Source organism: Silene latifolia, chromosome 6, assembly GCF_048544455.1.
Source record: "Silene latifolia isolate original U9 population chromosome 6, ASM4854445v1, whole genome shotgun sequence".
NCBI classification, from domain to species: domain Eukaryota; kingdom Viridiplantae; phylum Streptophyta; class Magnoliopsida; order Caryophyllales; family Caryophyllaceae; genus Silene; species Silene latifolia.
In genome coordinates, this window is record NC_133531.1 from 6568780 (window position 1) to 6594720 (window position 25941).

At 34.6% G+C, this 25941-nt stretch overlaps 3 protein-coding genes across 3 annotated transcripts; 1 reads left to right on the forward strand and 2 right to left on the reverse strand.

Moving 5' to 3' along the window:
- The first annotated feature begins 7601 nt into the window (after positions 1-7601).
- Positions 7602-9555, forward strand: LOC141586171 (serpin-ZX-like). The gene is made up of 2 exons (XM_074407308.1): positions 7602-8059; positions 8684-9555. The coding sequence occupies exons 1-2, from the start codon at positions 7646-7648 to the stop codon at positions 9464-9466; spliced, it is 1197 nt and encodes a 398-aa protein (XP_074263409.1). The 5' UTR covers positions 7602-7645; the 3' UTR covers positions 9467-9555.
- Positions 9556-9699: 144 nt separating this feature from the next.
- On the reverse strand, positions 9700-13558 carry LOC141586170 (uncharacterized). Its single transcript, XM_074407307.1, has 3 exons — positions 13335-13558; positions 10926-11844; positions 9700-10395 (listed from the first exon to the last, which is right to left on the reverse strand). The coding sequence occupies exons 2-3, from the start codon at positions 11831-11833 to the stop codon at positions 9918-9920; spliced, it is 1386 nt and encodes a 461-aa protein (XP_074263408.1). The 5' UTR covers positions 11834-11844; positions 13335-13558; the 3' UTR covers positions 9700-9917.
- A 3853-nt stretch (positions 13559-17411) lies between these two features.
- On the reverse strand, positions 17412-18453 carry LOC141658511 (uncharacterized). Its single transcript, XM_074465447.1, has one exon. The coding sequence runs from the start codon at positions 18429-18431 to the stop codon at positions 17811-17813; it is 621 nt and encodes a 206-aa protein (XP_074321548.1). The 5' UTR covers positions 18432-18453; the 3' UTR covers positions 17412-17810.
- Between the last annotated feature and the right edge of the window lie 7488 nt (positions 18454-25941).

Consider the following 25941-nt stretch of genomic DNA (forward strand, 5'->3'; position numbering starts at 1 on the left):
ATGTGTATTGTGTGGTCCAAATTGATTCCCTTATTTCTTATGCCAAAAAAGAAAGGGGAACAATAAATGAAATTGGAGGGAGTAATAGAAAATGAATACAACTTTTACAAAGTCTTTAATAAAAATCTCGACTTCAAATAACCCTTTTGAACAACAGCAAATGACCTGAAAACAAAATATAGTAACTTTCAATAAAATTTATAATCACAATTATTACAAATAACCATCATGAAGTAAACTAATAATCGTCGCTATCAAAATCTCATGGCCAAAATCAAGAGTAATCCTTACAATCACAATTCCAATTTGGCCCAAAACTAATAACAAAGTCTTGTACATAAACCACTTCATTTTCACATGAATAAAGCTATCATCTGTAAGCACTAGTACGTCTTTCTAGCACATCTTTTTCTTTCCCAACTATATTAGTAACTCATTTCTACAACTATGCTCCTCTCCTAAGCCATATACCAATATGACCTCTAATATAATCAATTTATCTATCATTGTAGCCTTACTCCAAACTCTTAATCACTTACAACTCATCCCACAAGGGAAGAGTATAAACAAAATATATAAGGATTACTATTTGCAATATTGAATAACAATCATTATAATGCCCCATTTCTAATTACATTTTATCTCACAATAACAAATAGTTGCACATTATGCAACTCCGAACTTGTATGCTCGGCTCGTCACTATAATCCTCTAAAGGCATTTTTGTGTGCCCGACTCGCCACTGCGGGTTGTGAGCCAAACTATAATCCGCTAAGGGCATTTTTGTGTGCCCGGCTCGCCACTGCGGGTTGTGAGTCAAACTATAATCCGCTAAGGGCATTTTTGTGTGCCCGGCTCGCCACTGCGGGTTGTGAGTCAAACTATAATTCGCTAAAGGCATTTTTGTATGCATGACTCGCCACTGCGGGTTGTGAGCCAAACTATTATCCTCTAATCAGGAGTTTTGATATACAAGCAGCTAATATCTATAGGAACAACTTCATCTAGGAGAACTTATCCATTTGAAACTGTTATGACAGAAGCAAGAAACAACTGATAAAAACAATAAAAGAGACAAACACACAGATTTACGTGGTTCACTAACGGTGTTTTAGCTACGTCCACAAGGCAGAAGGGAGAGAGTTTTATTGATATGTGAGGAGTTTTCAGATTACAGATTCAGACGGTATGACTGCTAGGTAGCGGCGGTTAACAGAATCAAGGCACAAACCCAACAGAAACATTTAGGTTTAAGTTTCAAAGTTCTTTACAAACTTCCTGTAATTTTACACCGATTCTGACCCTTATTCATTACTACAAGCATATCTCTTTAACCACAACTCCCCTATAAACGAGCCTTACCTTTCTGGAAACTACATTCAATTTGTGAGAAATAACTCATTCTGAACATTCCCATAATTAGACTCTTTCCTGTCTAAATCATGCATTCAACCAGACTCTGTTTCTGGTGATTAGTTCAGTAACATTAGTGACCAGCTTTACCAAATTAACCATAACTCGTGATTTACAAATCGTTTGAAGAAGATCCTTACATGCATAGAAAGCTAAGAGTAAGATCTAAACCTATAATATTAATATAAGATGAAAGATTTATAACTACTTACAAGTAATTATGCAAGATGATAATGATTCATGAAGAAATCAAGGTTGGATCATCTTCTTCTTGCAACTAGGCTACGTCCTCCTTTCTACACACTTCTTGGTTTTTTTTTCTTGTTCTGATCTTATGAGATAAGTGTAGAAATAAAAATGAATTGATAAAGTTGGGTTTAGGCATATATATATATAAAATAAGTTAGTTCCAATTGTATATATTCGGAACAGTTTTAACTCAATTTTCAAATCGATATACGATTTTCTTTACTAATCAAATTCAAACTTTGCATTACATTTTCTCTTTTTTTTTCTTTATAAAATTTTATTTTACTGTAAATATTTTTCCACGTATTTCTAAGCTAACTCAAATTTCAGGGTGTTACAGACGCTCATCCATATAGTTTTAAAAGACATGAATACTACAAACTAATTTACATAAGGATCCATCAAAATACTGTGTACTAATCATTGCCCTATGTAAATTCTAATTTTGATTTATTAGGCATATATATGATGTACGAAATATTATTCCCCTCGAAATTAAACTTTATTGAATTCTTGATCTTGAAAATGAATTCACATCCAATGATGAAGACTCTGAGCTCTTGGGGATGTACTACATCTCCTTATTAGCTATATGACTTTCAAATAATGTATGGACCCCTGAAATTACTCCGTAGCTATCACCACAAGCTTCAGCACAAACCTAGACATATGAAAATAAAACACATAAAAAGACATTAGATTTAAGCTTTTTAGGGTGCTAATACGAATAGTACTCGTAATCACCATAAAACTTACCTTGTTGGACTCCTCTCGGTAGCTTGTTTGCATTAATTCAATACGCAGTATCACCACTTTTTTAACGCACTCGGTTAAAACAACTTTTGCACCATGACAATAACATTTGTTGTCCACTTTCCTCAAACATTTATGTATTTGACGTATTATGTGTCTATTGTAATGTCCTTGATGTTGGTAAGTAGGTTGCTCTGGACACTTGAGGCGAATGTTTTGAAGTAAGTAGACGCGGCTGTGAAAGTACAATTTCGACGTAGGTATTTTACAATTTTCACGTACAATTCATATTCACATTCTCTTTTCGATGAAATGTCGTGGAGACCCGAGATTTTGGGAGAGAATATTTTGAAATTTAAATAAAGCTTGAGAATTGTACACGGAAATAATAGGACTTAGGAGACAATTGTTTATGAAAAGGATTTTAGAAGATTTTATATAATAGAAATAACAGAATAATCATAGCAATCAATGTATATATATATAAAAGAGACTTTTTTCAGGCATTCTGAGAGAGTCCAACTTTTTAAAACTACCAAATACAAAATTTAATCCAAAAATAAAAATATCCCAAAAATAAAAAAAAATCTACTTAAAGCTCACGTTTTTACAGCTTTTTAAATCTACCAAATACAAACTTTATCCCCAATAATAAAAAAATCGGTATAATTAAAACATAATCAAAAGATACATATTTTACACAGTCCTAACGCAAGTCAAAAACTAATTATAAAATCTTATCACATAACTATCTTTTCTAATCTTGAGAGATCAATAGATAGATTTCACACAGAGAATATATAAAGAACTTGATGTCAACCGCAAACTTGTGAAAAAACTATTTTGAAACAACATGGCACCATGGTATGTTCCTTACATCCGAAAAAACAATATGATGACATTAAGCGCAGGAAGAGGAGATTGTTTGCAGACCATCAGCTAGAGCTTACCGTTGAAGCCAGGCGATATACATACTACTTGAGATAGACAAGATTCTAATGAGATACGGGAAGAGACTATTAGAGATAAATGGTATTCCCCAGCCAGTGGAGACCAATGTGCACGACATGAATAACACGCCTATTACCATATGTGTTTTTCGTTTATGCCAAATTGCCAATGGAGGAGCAAGCATGACATTCTTATACGGGACTATCTCAGCAAGCTCCGGGCAGAAGAAAAAATCGTACTAAATATAGCTTCGTCAGGTGTAATAGCTAACTTGGACAAATATTATACCAGTTTGACAGCACTTCACATATTAACAATTACAGATGTCGCGACATTATTACTACCAGGAGGGAGGTGGGATGTTATAAGCAAAGGCGGAGGAGCAAGAGGATAAAGAAACGCGGATAACACTTGATATTAAACAAATAGTCGATGAAATATACCCGAATTTCATAAACGAAAGTCAAGATGATAACTATTTGCAGGATAATGAAGGCAATACTCGCTCCTTTGAACGAAACTGCAGACACCGTTTATGACTACATGACCAATCTAATACCTGGAGAATATAACATACTCCGTATATAAAAGTTGCGGTGAAGAATGTGCAGCTTCCATAGATAGTGATGATCAGTTCTCGGGTAATATAGTATACAAAGAGGTTTTCTAGAATTTGCGGATTATGGTTAATGCGTAGATTAATCGTTGTGTTCCCTAGCAATATATTTCTTACTCATTAAATCAGTTTTACGATTGATATTTGAAGTTCACCCAAACACGGTAGACATACAAAATAAAAAAGATAGAAAAGCGAGATGAACCTAATTAAAACGATGACCATATAATCCAACTCAAACAATGAGCAAAATATTTAAAACCGAGATCTTATGATACTATTATATCCCAAGTTTATAATGATCTTAATTCGGTAACAACTCAACAGAAACATGAATTTATACACATGCATGTCAATTAAAGCTCATGATTATGTTACCGGCCTTAAGATGTTGGTCGTAGATTGCTGGTTCATGAGGGCGATTTTATGCGGTCAATAATTGTCGTATCTTCAACAATATACTTCAAAACTATCTTGATCGGGTTTTTTATTTTCATTTCTGCTCTTATGCTTAATTTTTCTGTTGTTATAATCCTTTGTTTTTAATTTTCAATTGAAGTTTGCACTTTAAGCGTTCAATTGTGCGGGATTTAGCCTTGGAATGAACCCATTAACCATGGTACAAGTTCGTGAAAAATTCGCCAATCTTCGACACGAGACTTATTTTTTACACAATTAACAAGAGGTGTTTCTGTGAATAACTAAAACCCACAAATTTCTAACTTCTCACATTAAGATAATATGAAAATTATTGCAAAATTATTGAGATCCTACGGTTTTGTGTATGCTTGGGAATATGACTTCTCACATTAACGAAAATAAACTTTCGATTAAAATTTAAATCATGATAAAAATGTCACATGGAAGTATTTCATGCTAAAAAGTATTGTATTTGAGATAACTATCAATCATAATACGGACTACATGCTTGATTTCACCAAATATTATTACTTATCAATAGGTAAGGCATAATGACCATAATATCTAATGGTAATATGACTCTTTAGATTAAGTTCTACTATATTTTATAATTTTATAGAATTTGATTCTTAATCTCTTTTACCGGTCTTGATATTTTATTCTCATTAATTTTTATCTTTTACTCCATATATGTTTTAAAATTAAGTTCGCTCTAAAAAATGTTCCTTTGTCTCCTAAATAACAATGAGTTACTCTACCTTTGCTGTAAATTGGTTTTCGGGATGATTTTTATTTTTATTTTTTTTATTTTTGCTTTAGAAGCGGCTTTCTCTCTTCCTTGTGGGTATGACTCCGACCACGCGTGAATTAACATGGTATCATATGTAGTGGTTAAAAAGCCTCAAGTGACTAAGCATAATACTCTTAGAATGCTATTTCTCACATAAATCACAAAAGAGATTAAAAACTTAATTAAATTCAATATAGTTTGTGCTGAAAATATTAATGTGAGAATAAGGGGCTCCCATGATTCGAACATTGGACGTAACAGTCATCGAGTTCCAATGGCGGATGAATATTATCCTTACAAAAAATTTAAGTTGTCATGAGTTACTTTACGATAATAAACTTATATTTTTCACGTGGTAGAATAAACATTTTTCATAAGCTCGCTTAAAAGGAAATGACAATTTAGTAACCCGTGCAACGCACGGGCACAAAATCTAGTTGTTTAAAAAAGGAGGATTTAAATTTAAAAATTAATAATTTGGGCAAGAGTTCAGGAGAATAATTTTGAATAATTTGATTTTACCTTATAAGATTCAAATCAATACTATATATTAAATCCAGAAACCAAGGGACTTCAATGTAATTAAAGAAAGTTATACAAATTAATTATACTATATAGTTTTAAATCATCAATACTATATATTAAATCCAGAAACCAAGGGACTTCAATGTAATTAAAGAAAGTTATACAAATTAATTATACTATATAGTTTTAAATCACTAGCACCGTGTGATGGACCCGATTAAGGGTTCTCAATGCAAATATTATATAGTTTGAGTTAAAATTAAATTATATAGAAGCTTGGTAATATTCCTAAACAGGGTCAATTTTCTTAAAATAAAATAATTAATTAAGATGGTCAATTTCAAGGAGACTAAAAGAAAGAAAATGCTTGATAAATTTCCTAAATATTTATAGAATACTAGAGAAAGGTCAATTTCCTTAAAATAAAATAATTAATTAGTATAATCATGCACACTTATGGTATTAATTAATATCATCATAAAATTATATATTAAATTTAAAATCTATGCAATAACTTTATTTATAGTTTATTAGATGTATATAGATATGCTAATTATTTAACATACAACAATATAATAAGTAGGTTATAAATAATTCAAGTTAGATTCCATAATATATAATATTGCATAATTCTTTCGATTTGATTTAATGCATATATCTAATATATTTATATAAATATATAATCCTCTTAAAATTGCATGCCTAAATAGTAAAAGTAAGTTCTTCCGTAAAGAAAAGAATTGTAGTAACATTGGATATAGTTATATGATAGTAATCACTCATTTGAATAGTAAACGTAACAATATTATCAGCGAGATTAGTGAAAGTGGTAGAAACAACGGGAATAGTCAAATAATCAATATTAATGCGGCAATAGTGAAAGTAACAATAATTACGACGGGAGTAGTGAAATTATCAATATTAATGCGGTAGTAGTAACAATAACAATAATTACGGCGGGAGTAGTGAAAGTAACAATGATTACAGACAAGTAGTGAAATGTTATTACTATTGTTTCATTAATAAGAGTAAAATATTATTAATATAAATTTATTTCATTGTAATTTTAGGATATGTTATTGAAAAATATATTATTATAAATTTATGGGTTATGCAACTTGAAGTAATTTTATTTAATTAAAAAAAAAAAATGTTAAGCAGAGGTAGCCCGGGCGAAGCCGGGCACCAATACTAGTATTTAATATGTAAAGAAATATTTATTCAATGATTTCTTGCCTCCTTTATGCCATTAGATGATCTCTGTAGAATATTTTGGACCTAATTTGTGTAGAATATATGATTTGATTATATTTCGGACCTAATTTGATGAAAGATATCTTGATATTAATTGTAAATGTTTTAGTTTATACATAAGTAGGTTTTATTCTCCAATTTATTGACGGTCAAAGTTCGGAAACTTTGAAATCCAGAAGACAAATGGGGTGAAAATAGGAAAATGGAGATAATATTTCCTATTAAAAACTTCAATCATATTCCATAATCACAATAATATTATTTAACAAACTATTCTAAAAATATTCCAAAATATTCTAAAAAATCAACGTGATTTAAGATCTAAACTATATAAGTTCATATTGCGTAAATAAAATAAAAACATACCTATCAAAAAAAAAAAATTCAATTACTTCAAGATGTTGAGCATTGGTGCACGACCAAATTTGGGTGGTGTGAGTTTGGCTGGTAGCATTGGTACACGACCAAATTTGGCAGGTGTGGGTTTGGCTTGTGTGAGTGGTAAGGGCTCTCATTTCTTGCGCTTAAACAAATGGTCAGAGGTTCGATTTCCGACTCTTGTTAATGAAAAAGTCAAACTTGAAAGAGGTCAGCCCATTAAATTATCTTCAGTACCCCTAGTAGATTTGTCCCAATTTTCGGTAGACGATATTCCTGATCAATACTTAAGAAACATGACTAGTATACGTAAAACCGAAATTATCAAGCAAGCCGTAACAACAAACTTTTCTTTACAAGTTGCTACACATGTAATTCAACAAAATTTGTCAAATAACAAGAGCGTGGTTTGCTCGCCGGCGTCAATCGACGCAATTCTTAGCATCCTAGCCCTAGGAGTGGAGAATTCGACGCTAGACCAGTTACTTACGCTGCTTGGATATAGCGACGTAAGCGAATTAAACACCGCGGCAAGTAAATTACGTGCCATTCTCGAGGTAACCCATGATGGCGCCTGTGAAGATGCATCAAAAATATCGTTTGTTAATGGGTTGTGGTTGAATCAACGGTTCTCGTTGAAGGCGGACTTTCAGAACGTCTTGAAGGATGTTCATAAGGCGGATGTTAGGGCTGTTGATTTCGTTAACCAGGTACGACAATATTCATTTATTTAATTTTTTATTCTGTGACAAGTTATTTACAATGCACCTAGGGTTTTAATATGGGTATACGGGGTAAAGCATGAGAAAGTAAAAAGTTTTTTTTTTTTTTTTTTTCTTAAACAGAAAGTAAAAAGATTTTTAATTTTTCTTTTCTTATTCAATCTTGTTTTATAAGGCTTCGATTGGAGTAGGACAACTAGAATAGTAAAACTACTAGATCTGGCATAACTAAAACGATCAAATTGTGAGAATTCGATTCTTACCCGAGATTTGAATTGACTTGACCCTATTCAATACAATCCGAATGTTTATAAACGTAGGCTTACCGTTATCCCCAAATAACTTGGCAACAGACCACCCGAAAAATGGACCCTAACACGAAATGATTCGACAAATTGACTTGACTTTAATCTGACCCAAATGACCTGTTTGCCAGGTCTCTTTCATGAATATTAACATTGTTGTATTCTCAAAAATAGTCAAAATAACTCGAGAAGTCTAGTAACTTACAACTCGATCTAAGTGCTCTAATAAATTGTTTGATACCAACCTTATATCGCTCTAATTACTTTATTTTTGACCCTAACAAGTTTAATTTTCTAATTTTAAAAGGTTGATCAAGTAGTTGATGAGGTAAACTCATGGGCTGAACAAGAAACAAAAGGGTTGATCAAACAGCTTCTTTCCAAAAACAATATTAATTCTGACACACTTCTAATTTTGGGTAATGCATTATATTTCAAAGGAAATTGGCAAAAATATTTCAAGTCGGAAAATACAAAAGATGACGACTTTAATCTTCTCAATGGCGACAAAATTCGAGTTCCCATGATGAACCAATGGCACAAGTACTTTGAGTATCAAACGTCTGATAGTTGTCAGGTTCTAAAGATGCCATACAAAATAGGGAAATACTCGGATGTGGCGAAAGAATTCTCAATGTATGTCTTTCTCCCGCATGAGAAGAACGGGTTACCAAATCTCGTGAATGAGATCAAACTTGACGCAAATTTGTTCAACAAGTTCGAGTTTTCTCCAATCACTCATCTTTCAATCCCGAAATTCAAATTTGAATGCGACCTTTCCCTTAAAGAACCTATGAAAGAATTGGGTTTGTTATTGCCATTTGAAGAAACCTGTAAGGATTTTTCAGGAATGATTGACATCACTAACCCGATCTATGTAAGTGATATATCTCAGAAGTGTTTTGTTGAAACTAATGAACGTGGGACGGAGGTTGCAGCTGTTACTCAGATGCATTTTATCGAAGGTTCAATTCATTACCCGCGGCGGCCTCCAATAAACTTTGTGGCCGATCACCCGTTTATGTTTGTGATCAGGGAAGATGTTTCGGGTGCTGTTCTTTTTATTGGGACGGTGCTTGATCCCCGATAGAATAAAATAAGTCTTAATTTCCTATTATTTTTACTAAGCTACAGAGTATTTTGGTTCTTAAACAATGGACATCTTTAGCTTTTGCATCTTACTATTGTGCTTTGCATGTTTTAATTTTCATGAACCGGTTTAGTGCAGATTCGAGTCAATAAGAGCGCATAGAGGCGGCAAAATTATCCCTCTATAAGTTTTAGCGCAACTGTGTCGTTGGTGCTTGAACATTAAACCTCGAGTTATGATAACGTCGACAAAGCGAATAATGAAACATAGAAGGAAATAGACAAAATGTTCCAACATAAATATCCACATATTTACACCACATTCTTTGTACATACACAAACGGAACCAAAGACCGCCTAATTAAACTTACATTCTGTAACGCGACAACAAAGCAAGACTCGCAATGCAGCTTGTTCAAGAACGTTCAGAATCAGGTGATGACAGGCACAGCCTAAAAAGTGGGCAGCAACCAACCGACTGTCCAACCCAAAATCAATCCCGCACCAACGAGAGTGAAACCCACAGCAAAAACAACAGCAAATTTACCTATATCATTTTCTTGCGAACCTCTCTTGCGCCTCTTTCCTCTAGAGGACTTCTGCCAGTTTTTACGTGATTTTTGAGGTTTCTTGGGAAGTAGTGGGATATGATCAGGGAACACGGTTGAAGGGGACGAGGAGTTGTTACCGGTTTGAGCAAGGATGTTTTCCAATTGTAGTAATTTGTACCACTGCTTATAAGCAAAAAGCTGAGAAGCTTGTTTAAAAAAGAGCTTCAGAATATGTTCTTTCTCGGTGTAGGCTTGCTGTGCAGCCCTCTCTGCTTCCCTGGCTCGAGTTTGAGAATGGCATAGTGCTTCCAGTAGCTTGGCCTTACTTGGATCTTTCTCAGGAAAAATTCCTTTGTCTGGCGTATCATGGTTGCATGATCTAGACAATTTACAATTTTATTCATTAACTTCACATCCAGAAACAAAGATGACCAATTTTATTCATCAACTCTAAACAAATCGGATCAGTGAACTTCTAAATCAGTAACTCGAATGTTATTGTTTAGGGATCCACAAAGGCCGTTTCAAGGATGACCAATTTCAAAGCCCAAGTCATGAATATTGAGTAAATGACGAACTTCCATAACATCTCATAAACACACCATAACGAGTATTTTGAAATCATGCGTAACCTGATAATCTGATATGACGTAATAATCCTACAACAGAACAAAAAAAAAAAAAAAAAAAAAAAAAAAAAAAAAAAACTAATCGCAACAAAAGCATGTTCCTGTTAACTGAAGCACTCACAAGTCACATCAACCTCAATCAATGGCTTTTCGGATTTGTTTAGTGTTCTGACAGGAAAAACAATCGTGTTGACTAGAACTCTCGCGATTTAACATAGGAAGCTCATAAAACAAAATTGGTGTCTGACCCGAATAGCAAAACTGAGAATTTTACGGTTACCTGAGAGTTTCAGTGGCCACATTTACATCTCGTGGAAGTTCTTTGACTGAAGACCAATGTTTTTCCTGTGAACCACCAGAAGATGGACTGTACATCGCTTCACTTTGGGTTTCACACTCGACAGATGCCATAAAAATCTCCTCCTGACCCATAAAACTAGTCCGTTTACATGATTCTCTCCTAACTTTCATCTTTTGAGGCGGAGGAAGATCACAATTCTCAATATGGAGAAGTGATTTATGCGCCACAAACGAAGCCAATTCCTCTCCATCTGTCACACGCCACCAAGGCACCTTCTCTCCACCAACCCAAGAAGAATCGGCACTAGACGAGAAATCAGTAGATTGTTTAAACACTGACCCTCCAACCAACTCCATTTCCATCAGATCATAATAGTCGGTCATGTTCTTTACATCAAGGGAATCCTGGTCAACCTTACTATCACCAAGATTCAGTTCCTCTGATGTCAATTCTGAATGTTTCTTCACATCGAGGAAAGACTCAAGGTCCTCATTTTTTAAACTATGCATACTATCCTCGATAACTACAGCTGCTTCAACTTTAGGAGGGCTTTCCATAGTAAAAGTCGGAGAGGATTCTACATTGATTTTCCTATCACTAAAGTGGTTAGTGTTCAAGCCTCTATGGTGCACATAATTAGGCTCCATTTGAAGCCACCACTTTGCATCAGGGGGTAGATTAGAATACGGAGGAGTCCTGTTGAACGGCATGAAACCTATGGCTAAATGGTCAGTGGAGTCTGTAGAATTAACTGGCCCTGTATCAACCTGTTTTGATGACGTATTGGAAGACTGTCGAGAAGCTAACTTTGGAGCTCTTTTTGCATCTTCTTGAACAAAATAACGGTTAACTCTTTGCCACGCGGCTCTTGCTTCTGCTGCCGCCATCAATCATCTTACTGCAACAGAAGACAACTCATTGTGAATATTTATCTAATTGTACACATAGTCAGAAGGGCAGTTTTTACAGTGACGGTTTCAGACCATGCCATGAATAAGGGCCTCAAAGACACTACCGGAGTATCGGCTAAGCTAATTGACATCTATAAGAAAGCTTATCATGAATAATAACTGCTAAAGCAGAATGCTTCAATACTTTTACTGCTTATCAGACAACGGGAACAGAACATTTGGATGTCCATGACTCCACAAGACCAACAGACGAAGAAATTACAGCAGTCTACCAACTCGCGTGACAAACCTACTCTTGTTATAGCATAAAACATGTGTTCGCATAAAAGCCAGCAGTTCAACCTGAAGAACCTAATTTGAAGCAGAAAACATCCAAAATATACACACAAAGTTCAAGCAGATCAACAGACCAACTCCCTTCAAGCATTAATGTTCTTAGCGAGAAATACTTGCGTCCTCCCAGAGGACGTCCTCCCTACACCCAAAGGAGAATTTTACAATATTTAATTCCCATTTTGGTCCTCCTCCTTTGGGTGTAGGGAGGACGTCCTCCGGGAGGACGCAAGTATACTATCTAACACAAGTACGGCTCAACCACATCGAATGTCCATATTCTGAGTATAACTCGTAAACGAGACCAGTTCCTCCATTACCATAAATCACCCAACAATACTAAATCTAGCAAATTAGCTACAGCTGATAAAAAGTGGTATCTATATTTCCTCATTAAGGGAACAGTCTCACTCAAACTGGTATAATGTCCTACCAAATACCAATCATTCAGGTAATCAAACCCAAAAATTCTTAAATTCCTAAATTTCTTCATTTCTATAATAAACCCGACTTTATATAAACATCATGATAGTACAATAAATCTTACTAAAATTATACAACTAAAAAAGTAACACAATTACCAATACTGTAAGATGGTCTTACACAATAATTACTCATCCGTTTAAAAAAAAAATGGAAATCAGTCATGAGTCATGTCACCTAAATTTTTACCATTTCCATACATACATACAAACAACTCATCACAAACCCTTTTCATCAAAATCAACTTTACAAGAAATAAACCCGGCTGGTATCTAACTGTCGGTCGAGTCGCGATGTATGCAACCTTACCCTGTAATCTAATGAAGTCATGAGAAAATAAATCCATTTTCTTCTGAAATAACAAAAAAAATAGTCAACTATTGAAGGGGATTATACTTCATATGCAAGAAAACAAAACCCAACAAAACAAAATCATACATGCAACAAATCACACACAAATTATGATTATTAATGAAATATTTCATTAGTGCAAAAAACCAATAACACAAATTCTTGTTTACAAATAATTTACAACGAGATAAAAAAACAGCAATTGATCAAATTGAAAAACTAGAATTCAAGATAAAAATAAACAAAATCATTATATTGGGAAGTACTCCTATTACAATTGATCAAAAAAATGGAAAATTGAGATTTATACCGTAATAGTGCAAGAACAACAGAAATTGTTACTCGTAGAACACTTTTTTTTTTTTCCAAATTTGATGAATTAATTAATAATTTGGTGCGGTTTTTTTGCTTGTAGTTGCGGTTATCATTTGGTTACGTATAGTGAATGTGTAAATGAATCTTATGTTGATTAAGGGGAAAAAGGACGCATATAATTGAGAAACGGTGTCGTTTTATGTGGAAATGGGGCCTTGTGTTGGAATCATTGCGGGAAGAGGGGATTAAATATCTTAATGTCGGATATTGGGCCCACTAAAGAAGGGCTTAATGTAGAATTAAAGTCATTGATGGATTATACAACCAGTTGTATATGTTGTACGGTGTAGAATTTTAGCTTTGTGATAAAGTATTGAGCTTTATTAGAAAGTATTGAAGTCATCCATTTACACATTAAAAAACATGAACTTTGAATTAGCTCAGAAAAAATACATATAAGCTCGGATTCTTATACCTTGGTTGTACAATACTTATGGTACAACTGGATGTATAATCCTATTTGTGGAATTAAAGTAAAGAAAAGAAATCACAAATTCTTGATTAAGACTATGTTTTACCGTGAGACGGGTTTTATAATTTTTTATAGAAATTTGTTCATTTAATGTCATTAATGAAGGAGTGTTTTTTTTTATGCAAATAAACTGTCTTATAATGTAAGATCGTCTCACGCAATCATTACCAAAATAAAAGTAACGAGTTGGAACACAAATTCTCATTGAAGACGGACACTATCCGTCACAAGCTGAAGACGGATAGTGTCCCTCTCACAAAATGCAAATGAATAGTGCAAATGGGGTGAAATGAATACCCCCCATTTGCCCTCCCACTTGCATTTTGTGAGAGGGTCAATATCCGTTTTCAGCTTGTGACGAATAGTAGCCGTCTTCAATGAGACGGACGGGAGTTGGAAATGTGGTGATTGGGATGGATATGTGTAAACTTTTGGGTGACCCGACTTGTCTATTACTTACACGTAGCTTTAATCCAACTACTACTACTAATTATAACTATGAAGAAAAAAAATAGAAAAATGTTACCTTTTAACTCTTTTGATCATTTTATTTTTGTTTTGATTGTTCATTTTTAGAAGTCTTTCCAAAATGTATATGATTGGAGTCTTGGAGATGTTAATTGTATGCATAAGAATAATATACATGTTCGGCCTTTTTTAGTCGGATTTCAGATTTATCGAAAGAGAATACAAATTTACTTACTTAGATATTGCAAATTTTGACAATACATTAGAATGAATCACTGATTCGTGTTAGACTTAGACTATCATGTTGCAAGAAGCGCGATAATAGCGACAATTTCACGTAAGAGTCAAATGGTTAGTAATGTCATATTGTCATGGTAAAAATCGGTATAACAAATGACTTGACCTGACCCTACCCGATCTGTGCGAAATTCAAAACATCAACAAAGCTCACATATTATATGGAGTAATGGAGTACATGGGCATGGGAGTGATGGAGCAACTCTTGGGTACACGTAGGGTTAGAGGATGATGATCATTGTTTGTGGGCCCTTGATCATCTTCTTTATTGGGCTAGTTTATTCTATTCGTTTCTGTTGAAATTAGTCAAGCAATGGAACTTTGTTTTAAGATCATGAGAACCATAATCTAAATATTTAAGTTCAGTGGTCTTAGAAGAATCTAATTAGCACTTTATGCTTTCAATTAGTAAGCTAATAAGTATCAACTTGGAAATTATTAATTTTTTTTTTTTTTTTTTGGGAGTTTTTTAATCAATCAAATAAGTAAATAACAAATCAAGAAATAGAAATCATAATGTAATTATTTTTTCTTGGAATTTCAAATACACAAAAACTCAAATAAAATTGTATTCGTATAATTAACTCATTTATTGTTATATACGTACTCAATAAATTACTATGTAATTGATGCAGAGTAACTTTGTTGTACGCCTTCAAGAATCGTACACAAGTGACCTGCATGTAGATATGGCAAAATTGACTCGGCCTATTATATGCCAACCCGAATGTTTATTGTTTCACACTGATTATTATTCATAAACTTTATAATAATGGGCTCGAAAATAACTAATCAAACCTAAAACCAACGCGATTAACCCAATCTGCCATATCTACTTACATGTAAACGTATCAAATTGATTTGGACGCACACACAAAGGGGTCACCAAGTCAGCCTGGGCCATGGCTAGCCAGTTGGAAACAAGCGCCTAGTCACATGTCCTTACACCTTAGTCACATGACCATGGCTTTATACTACGTGCAGATCAAATTGTCGATATATACAACTATACAAGTCAGAATCAGGGTGGTGAATCTATAAAAAACAGCTCTTCAAATACTGAACAGCTCAAATTAAGTCCATACTGATGGGCCCAATTGTTGAAAACTAAGGTTCAGTGGTAATTAGGGAGGCCCATACAAGTATCCAACTAAAAGATAGCCTAATTAATGTCATTTTCTATCAAATAATGGTCCTTTTGTTAAGGGGACCGAGGAATCATGAGTGTTGGATCTCTTGATTGTATTTTATTTTGAAAAGAATCACCAAGGACTAAATTTATACTCCCTCCTATCCACTCTTTTCTTCCCTATTTCCTAAAACGGATTATTCAGGTTTTCTTCCCCTTTCATTTTTGAGAAAGTTTTTATTAATATTATACTTCTACCTCTCTCCACTCATCAAACCCCACCATATCTTTTATTAATATTTAATTCTAATTATTCATACCTCTCTCTCCAATAACCAAACCACACTCATCTCTTTTATTAATATTTAATCCTAATTATTCATACCTCTCTCCAATTATCAAACCCCACTCATATTTTTATCAATATTATACTCACCACCCTTAATCTCCGTGCCCACTTCAAAGAGGAACAAAAGAGTGGATAGGAGGGAGTATTTGCATTGTGCACAATGACGGGACGACTTTACCATCGCGTGATACTGAATTTCAATATCACCATCTTATATTATGAGAATAGTCTTAAACTCTTAGGCTTTAGCCTTCTTTTTCTCGTTTGGGGTATGTATTTCTACAAGACAGAAGTCTTAGCACTTGACACTGGACTCGAAAGATGAAAGCCACTCCATATAAACAAACTTCTTATTGACACGGACAATGTATCTTCGTCCGCTAGTCCATCAAGAAAGAAAATTGGACAATTAAGGTTGATCATGCCTATAAGAAAGCTGTTATAACGGATACGAGAAAAACAAACAAAGAACAACAAAGAAACAAAGCGCACAGATTTACGTGATTCACTAACGGTATGTCAGCTACGTCCACAGGGTAAAAGGGAGGAGAGTTTTATTAATGTGTGAAGAGTTTTTCAGTTTACATATTCAGACGGTATGATAAGTATGACTATTAGGGTGGGCAATATCTGAGGGGAAAGCGAGACTCCCGTCATAGTCGTTCGAAGCTACGACTAACAGATTCATGGTACAGAACCAACAAATCTCCACCTTGACTTGAATCCTCTCACAATCAGACCGATGTACCATGTACCAGAAACTCATCTCCCTTCCCCCTCAAATATTCCTCACAAAGGGGCAATTATAGACTTTGGACATTTAGCAAGTCCAAACAATGTTAGAACTTGCTCTGCGGAACATGCATAGTGAACATATCAGTTGGGTTATCAACAGTAATCACTTTGTTCACCCTAATTCTCTTCTCATTTCTCATATCAGTTGTGATACCCTATCACAGTCATTCGAAGCGGCGATTAACAGATTCAAGACACAAATCCATTAAGCTAATCGAGCTAGTGATTACTTCAATCCTCCATTGAAGTCATTCTTTTAAAAGCTCAACTCCATACACTCCTCCGCGAAAACATCCTTGCAGTTAAACTCGAGTACTACTTCTTTAATCATAGGTAATCAATTGTTCATGTGGCTCATTTGACATTATAAGAGTGTTTGGTTTCGATCATATTGGTGGTACACTACATTTTCCTAATTAAATTGCTTGTATACGACAATTAATTAATTAATTAATTACTTCATACATAGTAAAGGGAGTACTAAAGACTTAAAAGAGTATGTACCCAATGCATTCAATTAATAAATTCTACTAAAACCATTTAGGAATTAATCTCCCGTTAATTTCAAAAACACGTGAATTAGGTAATTCATGTGAATTACTAAAAAAACGTTTGGTTGATATGTAGGAATTGAATTGACACAGGAATTTCAAACTAACTAGGGGGCCTAGGTAATCAAACCCTAGGAAAAAGAAAATCATGGGATTTTGGATAACCAAATATCTTCATTTTTTCCAATTCATGGGATTTTCGAATTCCCGCACATTTCTAGTGGCAACCAAACGATGCCTAATTGTTACGATACCAAAACGCAAACCATTTTACATACGACTAATTGTTACGAGACCAAAACACAAACAAGTGGAGTGCAAGTGTGCAAACCCTAAACAACCCCCACCACTTAATCTCCGCCCTCTTCACCATCCTCGCCGCGGCCATCACCAACATACCCACCACCCAACTCGCAAACCCTCTCCCAAACCTCCTTCCCAACCGACACAACCGACAACCTAGGCTGCCGAAACAACTCAAATCCCCCAACATTAACCCTCTCATCCGCCTTCATCTCCGCCAAATCAACCCACCGCCTCATCTCCCCTACCTCCGCCACATCCACCGCAATTCCACCATCATCATCTTCATACCACTCCTTCACCACCTCCACCACCCCTACAACGCGGCGACACTTCGACCCGGAATGATAAAAGAAACATAAGTCTCCGAGTTTCATTGATTTGAGATGTTTTTGAGCTTGTTTGTTTTTGACGCCGTCCCATTTTGATTTACCGCCGTTTGTTGATTGGTCTTCCCATGACCATTCTCCTGGCTCTGTTTTTAGTAACCAGTAGTGCCGTTTTTGAGTGGTTTCGGTTTCGGCTTCCATTGTTGATTTGTTCCTTGTATTTAGATTTGATTTGTTTGTGTTTGTGTTTAGGTTTTTGATTTTTGAGAGGTGTTCATGAAACTCGTTTAAAAGAGACTGTTTATAGGCGGGGAAATGGGATGTTTTTGGCGCCAACATTTTTTTGGAGTTTTTTGGGACTTGGTATAAATGTATAATTAAGACCCGGTAAACGGGACAGTTGAATCTGGTTCTAATAAGGTCAGTACGGGTTGGGTCTTTTCCGGGTTTTGAAAATTAGGGTCAAATCATTTCGGATTCGTGTCATTTTGGGATGATTATTTTAAAGTTATTTAGGGATAATGGACGGTGTGTCGGTGTGTAACAGAAAACATTCGAGTCGTGATATATTTAATTAATCAGGTCAATCCGTAGCCTCAATTTTTTTACTTCATATCTACTCCCTCTGTCCCGATTATTTGTTATCATTTTCCATATCCTTTCTATTTTAAGAATGCACTTGATAAATAATTTGATCATTCACACTTAATTTGTTCTACAGTTCCTCTTGTCATTTAGTAATTGATCATTCCTCTCCCTCCTTGGTCTTTGTGACAAAATCAAAGGACAACAATTAATCAAAACAGGATATTATTATTTTTACTTTTAATTAGAATATCCTGACAATGAATAAAAAAGTAAACAAATATTTAAGACGATAGAGTACATGATAGCAATACTCCGTTTATCTTCAAGATAAAGAATGGAATAAAAACTTAGATTATATATGTTGATTTTACACCAAAATTGAAAGCATACCCACTTCTTAAAACATACAATTTGTCATGATATTTTGCATTATATTAATCCCGATTTTATGCCGAAATTCAAATCTAATTCAATATTTTCAATACATAGTCTAAATGTCGTTTCTACGGAGTATGTTTTAGAATCGGAGAGAGAAGAATTGCATAAAAATAATTATCGTATTATTGATAATGGTTCGTTGTGGTAACAATTACAACAATAGATGATTTATATAGCATTTGACAGAACCTAAATCTTGACCTAGAATCTCCTAAAGTAGATAACTCAAGATATTCGTCATATTATTACTATATTATTACGATTAAGATTATAAATCAATTGATGAACGAGACTTACATAAAGCAAAATGTCACACTAAATCATTGTAAAATCATTAACAAAAGCCACACATACCGTTTCTAAAATCTTAATATTATTAAACCGGCTTACACAAGTATTATTCGGATAATTATTTCAACAAGTCCGTAAAACCTAGAGTAATTTCCGTCAACTCCATAAAATCACTATTCTGTTTAGTCAAAGGAGATAATTCATTTCCTTCACTAAATCCATCTTCACATGTATCTGCCGCATTTATTACTGCACTTACTTCAACATTTGCCGTATTAAAATCTCTTTTTTTTAAAGCCTTTAGACCCGAATCCATATCTGCCGGAACATCCGCATAAAGTTCTTGGCACGCCTCCAAAGCATTCTTTTGAAACGGGTCAAATTTCGGGTTTTTCAAAAGATTGCCAATTAATTTTGAAATGGATTTTGCTCTGGATATAGTCAATTGGAAGGATATCTCTGCCAATTCTTCGAGGCTAGCGGTGGAGCTTCGAGGATCCGAACCAAGTGCCGCGACACAAAAGTCATACTTGACATTTGGATCGGATTTGGCTATTTTTGAACATGTTTGTGGGACTAGGTTGACCGCATTTGTTACAGTAGACGAGAATAAAAATAAAAGTGTAAGGGATATAATGTAACGCATCATTTTGTTGTGGTGTTGCATTATTATTTACTTTACGCTGCCTTTATAATGAGGGTAAATAGCATAAATATTTGAAAACAATATATTCTTTTTCACAAAAGACGATACAAAATTTATGAAAAAGATACTCGAAAATTCAATATATTATACAGAAAATTATGATGGATCTTTTTATTTGGGGAATTATATAACAATAATACTCCGTAATGGTTTTGTTAGATTCATAATATTGGAAGAATATATATAATTGTAATATTATTCAAATGGAAAAGCTGTTTATTGGAGTACAAAGAAGGGAATACTATATTTACGGAAACAAATAACTAAATATTCTAATTGCTATATAAAGAGAGAATTGTGCTCCATGATTTTATGCGTGAGATATGGAGCAACGGCTAGTTTGAGCTAGCAAACAGGTTTGAAACATTTTTTCTACAATACTATATTTGAATGATTTGGAGGACGAGAACAAGATGGGAAATTGATCCGAATTATGATTTTTTTAAAATACCGTGTTAAGAACAATTTGGATTATTAAGAAGTCAGACGAACAAGACGGTTTTTTATTAAGGCCCAATGGCCCAAAAAATATATGGGGAAGCTCGGTAAAGGGATTGAACCGGGGGGACATATTGTGATGGATCGATTTTCTATAAGTAAGACGAACCAAATTCGGGTTTAATATTTGTCGCCCTACAATTCTCTTACTTACGAAATTGTACTATTTACAATCATGTGGAGTCTATGTACAATTATACCGAGAATTACTCTATCGATCTTTTTAATGCGTGCTTTGAGAATGAGGACACACAATAAAAGTTAATTAAAAAAAGATTTACAAGATTTAATGACTTATATTTGAGTATTTGACCAATTTTCATGACCCAAATAAATGGCGGATTAAATATTTTGCTTAAGAGAATGCAAAAAAAGAAAGGTTTTCTGTTTTCTTTCGACTCTACGATGACGAAACTTGTTCCTTAAGGTTTCTTTGTTCTTTCTCCAAGGCTTCATAGCTAGGAAGTCTTTCACCCATATTATCAGCCATGCTTATTACATTGTACGTATCTTTTGTCTCGATTTTATCAAACCCGTATAGCGGAGCTCCCACGTAACAATACTTCAATTTATCACCGAAACACCTAGTCATAGGCTTGTATTGATCATTCGGGTTGACGTCTTTAAAATCCTCCGGTCGAGATAACATTTTGTACAAGCTATCACCCAAATACTCGGCCATGCTTAGGTGGTAGGGATATTCTTGCTTATAATCATCGGAAATAGCCATTGTCAAATCGAATGTTTGTTGACGACGATTGTTTATGAATTATGAGATAGATGAATGTGTAACAACGAGCTAATGATATTGTATGGACCGTCTTCATTATTTATATATAGGTGAATTTAATCTCTTAATTATAAGGGAAGTAGGATTAACTGTAGGAAACTTTAATTAATCCTAATTAGAGAATTATTGGAGAAAATTAATTCAAGCCCTAATCCAACTAAAATAAGGATTAAGGGATACTTGTAACTTTTCTTTTGAGTAGAATAAATTTTGCAATTGAATCAATAATTAAACCATCAGTCCAACTTATATTGATAAATGATAATGATACGAACCCTAAAATACCACTTCTCCATATTACTGTACTAAAAGAAATGTACTCCCTTCATCTCATAAAATTCTTTCTAGCTTGACTTGCACGCGGTCTCTAAGACATTAAATTAACTCGGTTTTTCCATTTGTAAGTATTTCTTCAAAAATTATATTTATGAAAGTTTTTTTTTTTTTTTTTTTTTCTTGTTTTTTTTTTTTTTTTTACGGTAAGTACAAATATTTTTATTATAACGTGCTCCCGCCTTAAATAAGAATTCGCCTTTTTCTTTCATTTTCAATCTTAATTTCTTATCACAATTATTATGTTAAGAGTTCAATTTAAAGAGTGAGAGGCCTAGTAATGTTTTAGAGTTCAATTTTTGATTGTTGGTCAATCGATTTTCACAAGACACACGTAATCGGTCGTCTGGATTTTGACCGTGTTAGGGTTTTATATTATGGACAACATTTTTATTTGGCCAATTTCATCCCAAAATAAATGGCGGATTTATTATTTTGCTTACAAGAATGCGAAAAATATAACTTTATAAACAAATAAAATAGAATTTTTATTTTCAAATTGTAAATTTAATAATGCATGCCTACTCCGTAGTACATTTATAAAACAAGAAATAAAAAAAAAAAAAAATTTATAATCTCTTTTCTTTCAATGCCTTCCTCTTTCCATTCGTTCTTCCTCGTCCTTTCGCACGATTGAGCCTTCGGATTGTACATCCATACCAAAAGTCCGTATCATCGTCCTCCTCATCAGTACAATTGTAGTTATCAACCTGCTTTTCTTTCTTCTTTCGACTCTTCGAAGACAAACCTTGCTCTCTAAGGTTTCTTTGTTCTTTCTGCATGCTTATTAAACTGTACGTATCTTTAGACTCGAGTTTGTCATACTTGTCTAGCTGAACTACCGCGTAACAATACTTCCATTTATCACTCCAACACCTAGTCATCATAGGATTGTATGGATCATTCGGCTTGAAGTTTTCAAAATCGTCTAGTCCAGATACCGCGTTGTATAAGCTCATACCCAAATACTTGGCCATACTAATTAGGTGGTAGGGATGATATTCTTGCTCGTAGTCATGGGAAGATAAGTCAATAGTAGTCATAAGCTTGTATGGATCATTCTGCCAGAAGTCTTCAAAATCGTCTAGTCCAGATACCGTGTTGTACAAGCTCTTACCCAAATACTCGGCCATACTTAGCTGGTAGGGATATTCTTGCTCGTAGTCATGGGATGATAAATCCATAGTAGTCATAAGCTTGTATGGATCATTCGGCTTGTAGTCTTCAAAATCGTCTAGTCCAGATACCGTGTTGTACAAGCTCTTACCCAAATACTCTGGCATACTTAGGTGGTAGGGATATTCTTGCTCGTAGTCATGGGGAGATAAATCCATAGTAGTCATAAGCTTGTATGGATCATTCTGCCTGAAGTATTCAAAATCGTCTAGTCCAGATACCGTGTTGTACATGCTCTTACCCAAATACTCGGCCATACTTAGCTGGTAGGGATATTCTTGCTCGTAGTCATGGGAAGATAAACCCATAGGAGTCATAAGCTTGTACGGATCATTAGGCTTGAAGTCTTCAAAATCGTATAGTCCAGATACCGTGTAGTACAAGCTCTTACCCAAATACTCGGCCATGCTTTGGTGGTAGGGATCTTCTCGCTCGTAGTCATTGGTAGACGATTCTTGTATTGTTTCAACGAAATCGCAATTGATGGCAGTCATTGTTGTTAGAACACATTAGATTGATGATGCCAAGTCCCCTTGTTATTTGATTGTTTGCTCTTAGTTGAAACAATTAGTGAATGAAGCAATCAAATGGACTTTCAACAATGATTCAAGATGATCAAGCCAATCAAGGAAGTCAAGACAATGATACTTTCCAAAGCCATAGTCGATATATGTAAGAGTAAGTGTAACATTCTCATTTTAGTCAAGTAATAGCAAAACCATGCAAACGGCGTTTGCACCGTGGTTTCGGTACTATCATACGGAGGAGTTTTCGTCCAAATGTTTTTAAGTGTCAAAACTTTGCAAACTTTAAACCTTAAACATTTGAATTTTCAGAAACTTGAAAACAATCTGAAATTTTGGAGTTACAAGCCCACTTGACTAAGCCTCTAGATTTGTGCAAACACCTTTTACCAAAATGGCAAAGAAGACTTGTCAAACTTCTAAAGTAAGAAAGGCTTTTTGCCATTTCGGTAAATTGTCACATGTTGAGTGTAGAAGCTTAAGTTTCTGATTTCTTAAGCCCCAAGCCTACAAGTCTAACACTTACCATCACTCAAAGCTATCATTTTAATATTGGATTTAATCTTTCAAAGTGTACTTACCTAAGACTTAAATCCACTATAAATAGAGTGTCTTAGTCACATTTATTTCTTAAGACTTCCAAAGCATTTATTGTAAAAACCTTGCAAATCATTTGTGCATTGAAAGCTTTGTTCTTCAAGTATTTGCAAAACGTTTTTCCGATTTTAAGTCTTCAAAATTGTTTTCGAAAAAGTCAGTAAAACCTCCAAGTATCGATTCACAGATCTTTGTGACATGATGAGTTTGTTCCATGATTCTCGTGTTAGATCTTCATTGTAATCTCCATGTTCATTTAAGTGAACTCTTGAGATTCAAGATTCTGTAACACCTTGAGATAGAACCCATAAACTCTTGAAGCGGAGTAGCTTTAAGTTTGAGTGCAACCGAAGTAGGTTGGCGAGTTATTTTCATTGTAAGGGGTTTAGTAAGTTTGAGTAAATTTCTAAACAAGCAATAAAATAACGGTTGGACGTAGGCCTCGGAGTAGAGGTTGAACCAATTTTTAAAATGTCGTTTGTTTGTTCATTTACTTTTACGTTCTTCCACTTTGCTATTTCTCGCATGTACCTAATCAAGTTTCGTGTCACAATCACCTATACCGTGACATAGAACTCGCTGTACCTTCTTGTGAACTTACCTTCAATTAAGTTTCTCAAGTCTTGTACTTCTTTATTCTTAGCTTAAAGTAGTTAATTAACTAAGTTAAGAATAAAATTTTTAAAAGGTACACCTAATTCACCCCCTCCCCATCTTAGGTGTTAATCGTTCTTAACTCTTCAATTGGTATCAGAGCCTTGTGCTCTTGATATTGGTTAAATCCAAAGAGTTGATCCTATAGTTATGGACGATTCAAAACACACTAAGTATCCCATTTTCAAGGAGAAAACTATGTCCTGGTGGAAACATCGCATGGAGCATTATGTCAAAAGTGCGGACTATGAATGTTGGTTAATCATTCAAAAGGGTCCCCTCAAAATCGAAGTGACTAATGCTGATGGCACTAGCTCCTTGAAAAGTGAGAATAAGTATGTTGAGGCCGACTATAAGAAAATCGAGAAAAACTCTAAGGCCATGTCCATTCTTCAATATGGGATCGGTGACCAAGAGATTAATCGTATATCCTGGATGTGCTTTCGGCCAAAGAGATTTGGGCACCCTAAACCTTGCCTATGAGGGAACGTCACAAGTCAAAAAATATCGTATTGATCTTCTCATGCAACAATATGAGATGTTCAATATGGAACGAGATGAGTCAATTAATAGTTTGTCTTCACGTTTTTCTAGTATTGTCAATGACCTTAAAAGTTTAGGTAGGGGTTTTCAATCCGAGGATTTAGTCCGTAAAATCCTTCGTAGCCTAACTGAAAAGTGGCAACCGAAGGTTACGGCTATTGAGGAAGCTAAGGACCTTTCATTGCTCACCCTTGATGAACTTATGGGCTCACTTATGGCTCATGAGTTAACTCTCATGAAGCGTTCCAGTGAAAGCTCTAAAGGGAAAGGACTCGCTCTTAATGCTCTCTCAAGTGATGAGGAGGATGAAGATGATGAGTTTGCAATGTTCACTAAAAACATTGTTGGCATGATCAATGGTCGAAACTCTCAAAGGTATAGCAACAACTCTAGTAAACGCCGTTTTCCTAAGAGAAGATCTAACTCCACTGTTGGTTGCTTTAAATGTGGTGACAAAGGTCACCAAATCAAAGAATGCCCAAAGTGGAACGATATCAAATCTAAGGAAAAACGTGACTTTGCAAAACGTGATTACAAAAACAAGGTAATGACTGCTATTTGGGGCATGTCTGATTCTGAAGAGGACGATGTCCTTGAGGATGAATTAGACGCCAAACTTAGCATCTCGTCCAGTTCCTCAAAAAGTGCTTCCAAATCATCAAAGAAAGAAGACATCAAGTGTCTTATGGCTCACTCCACAGATTCAGACTC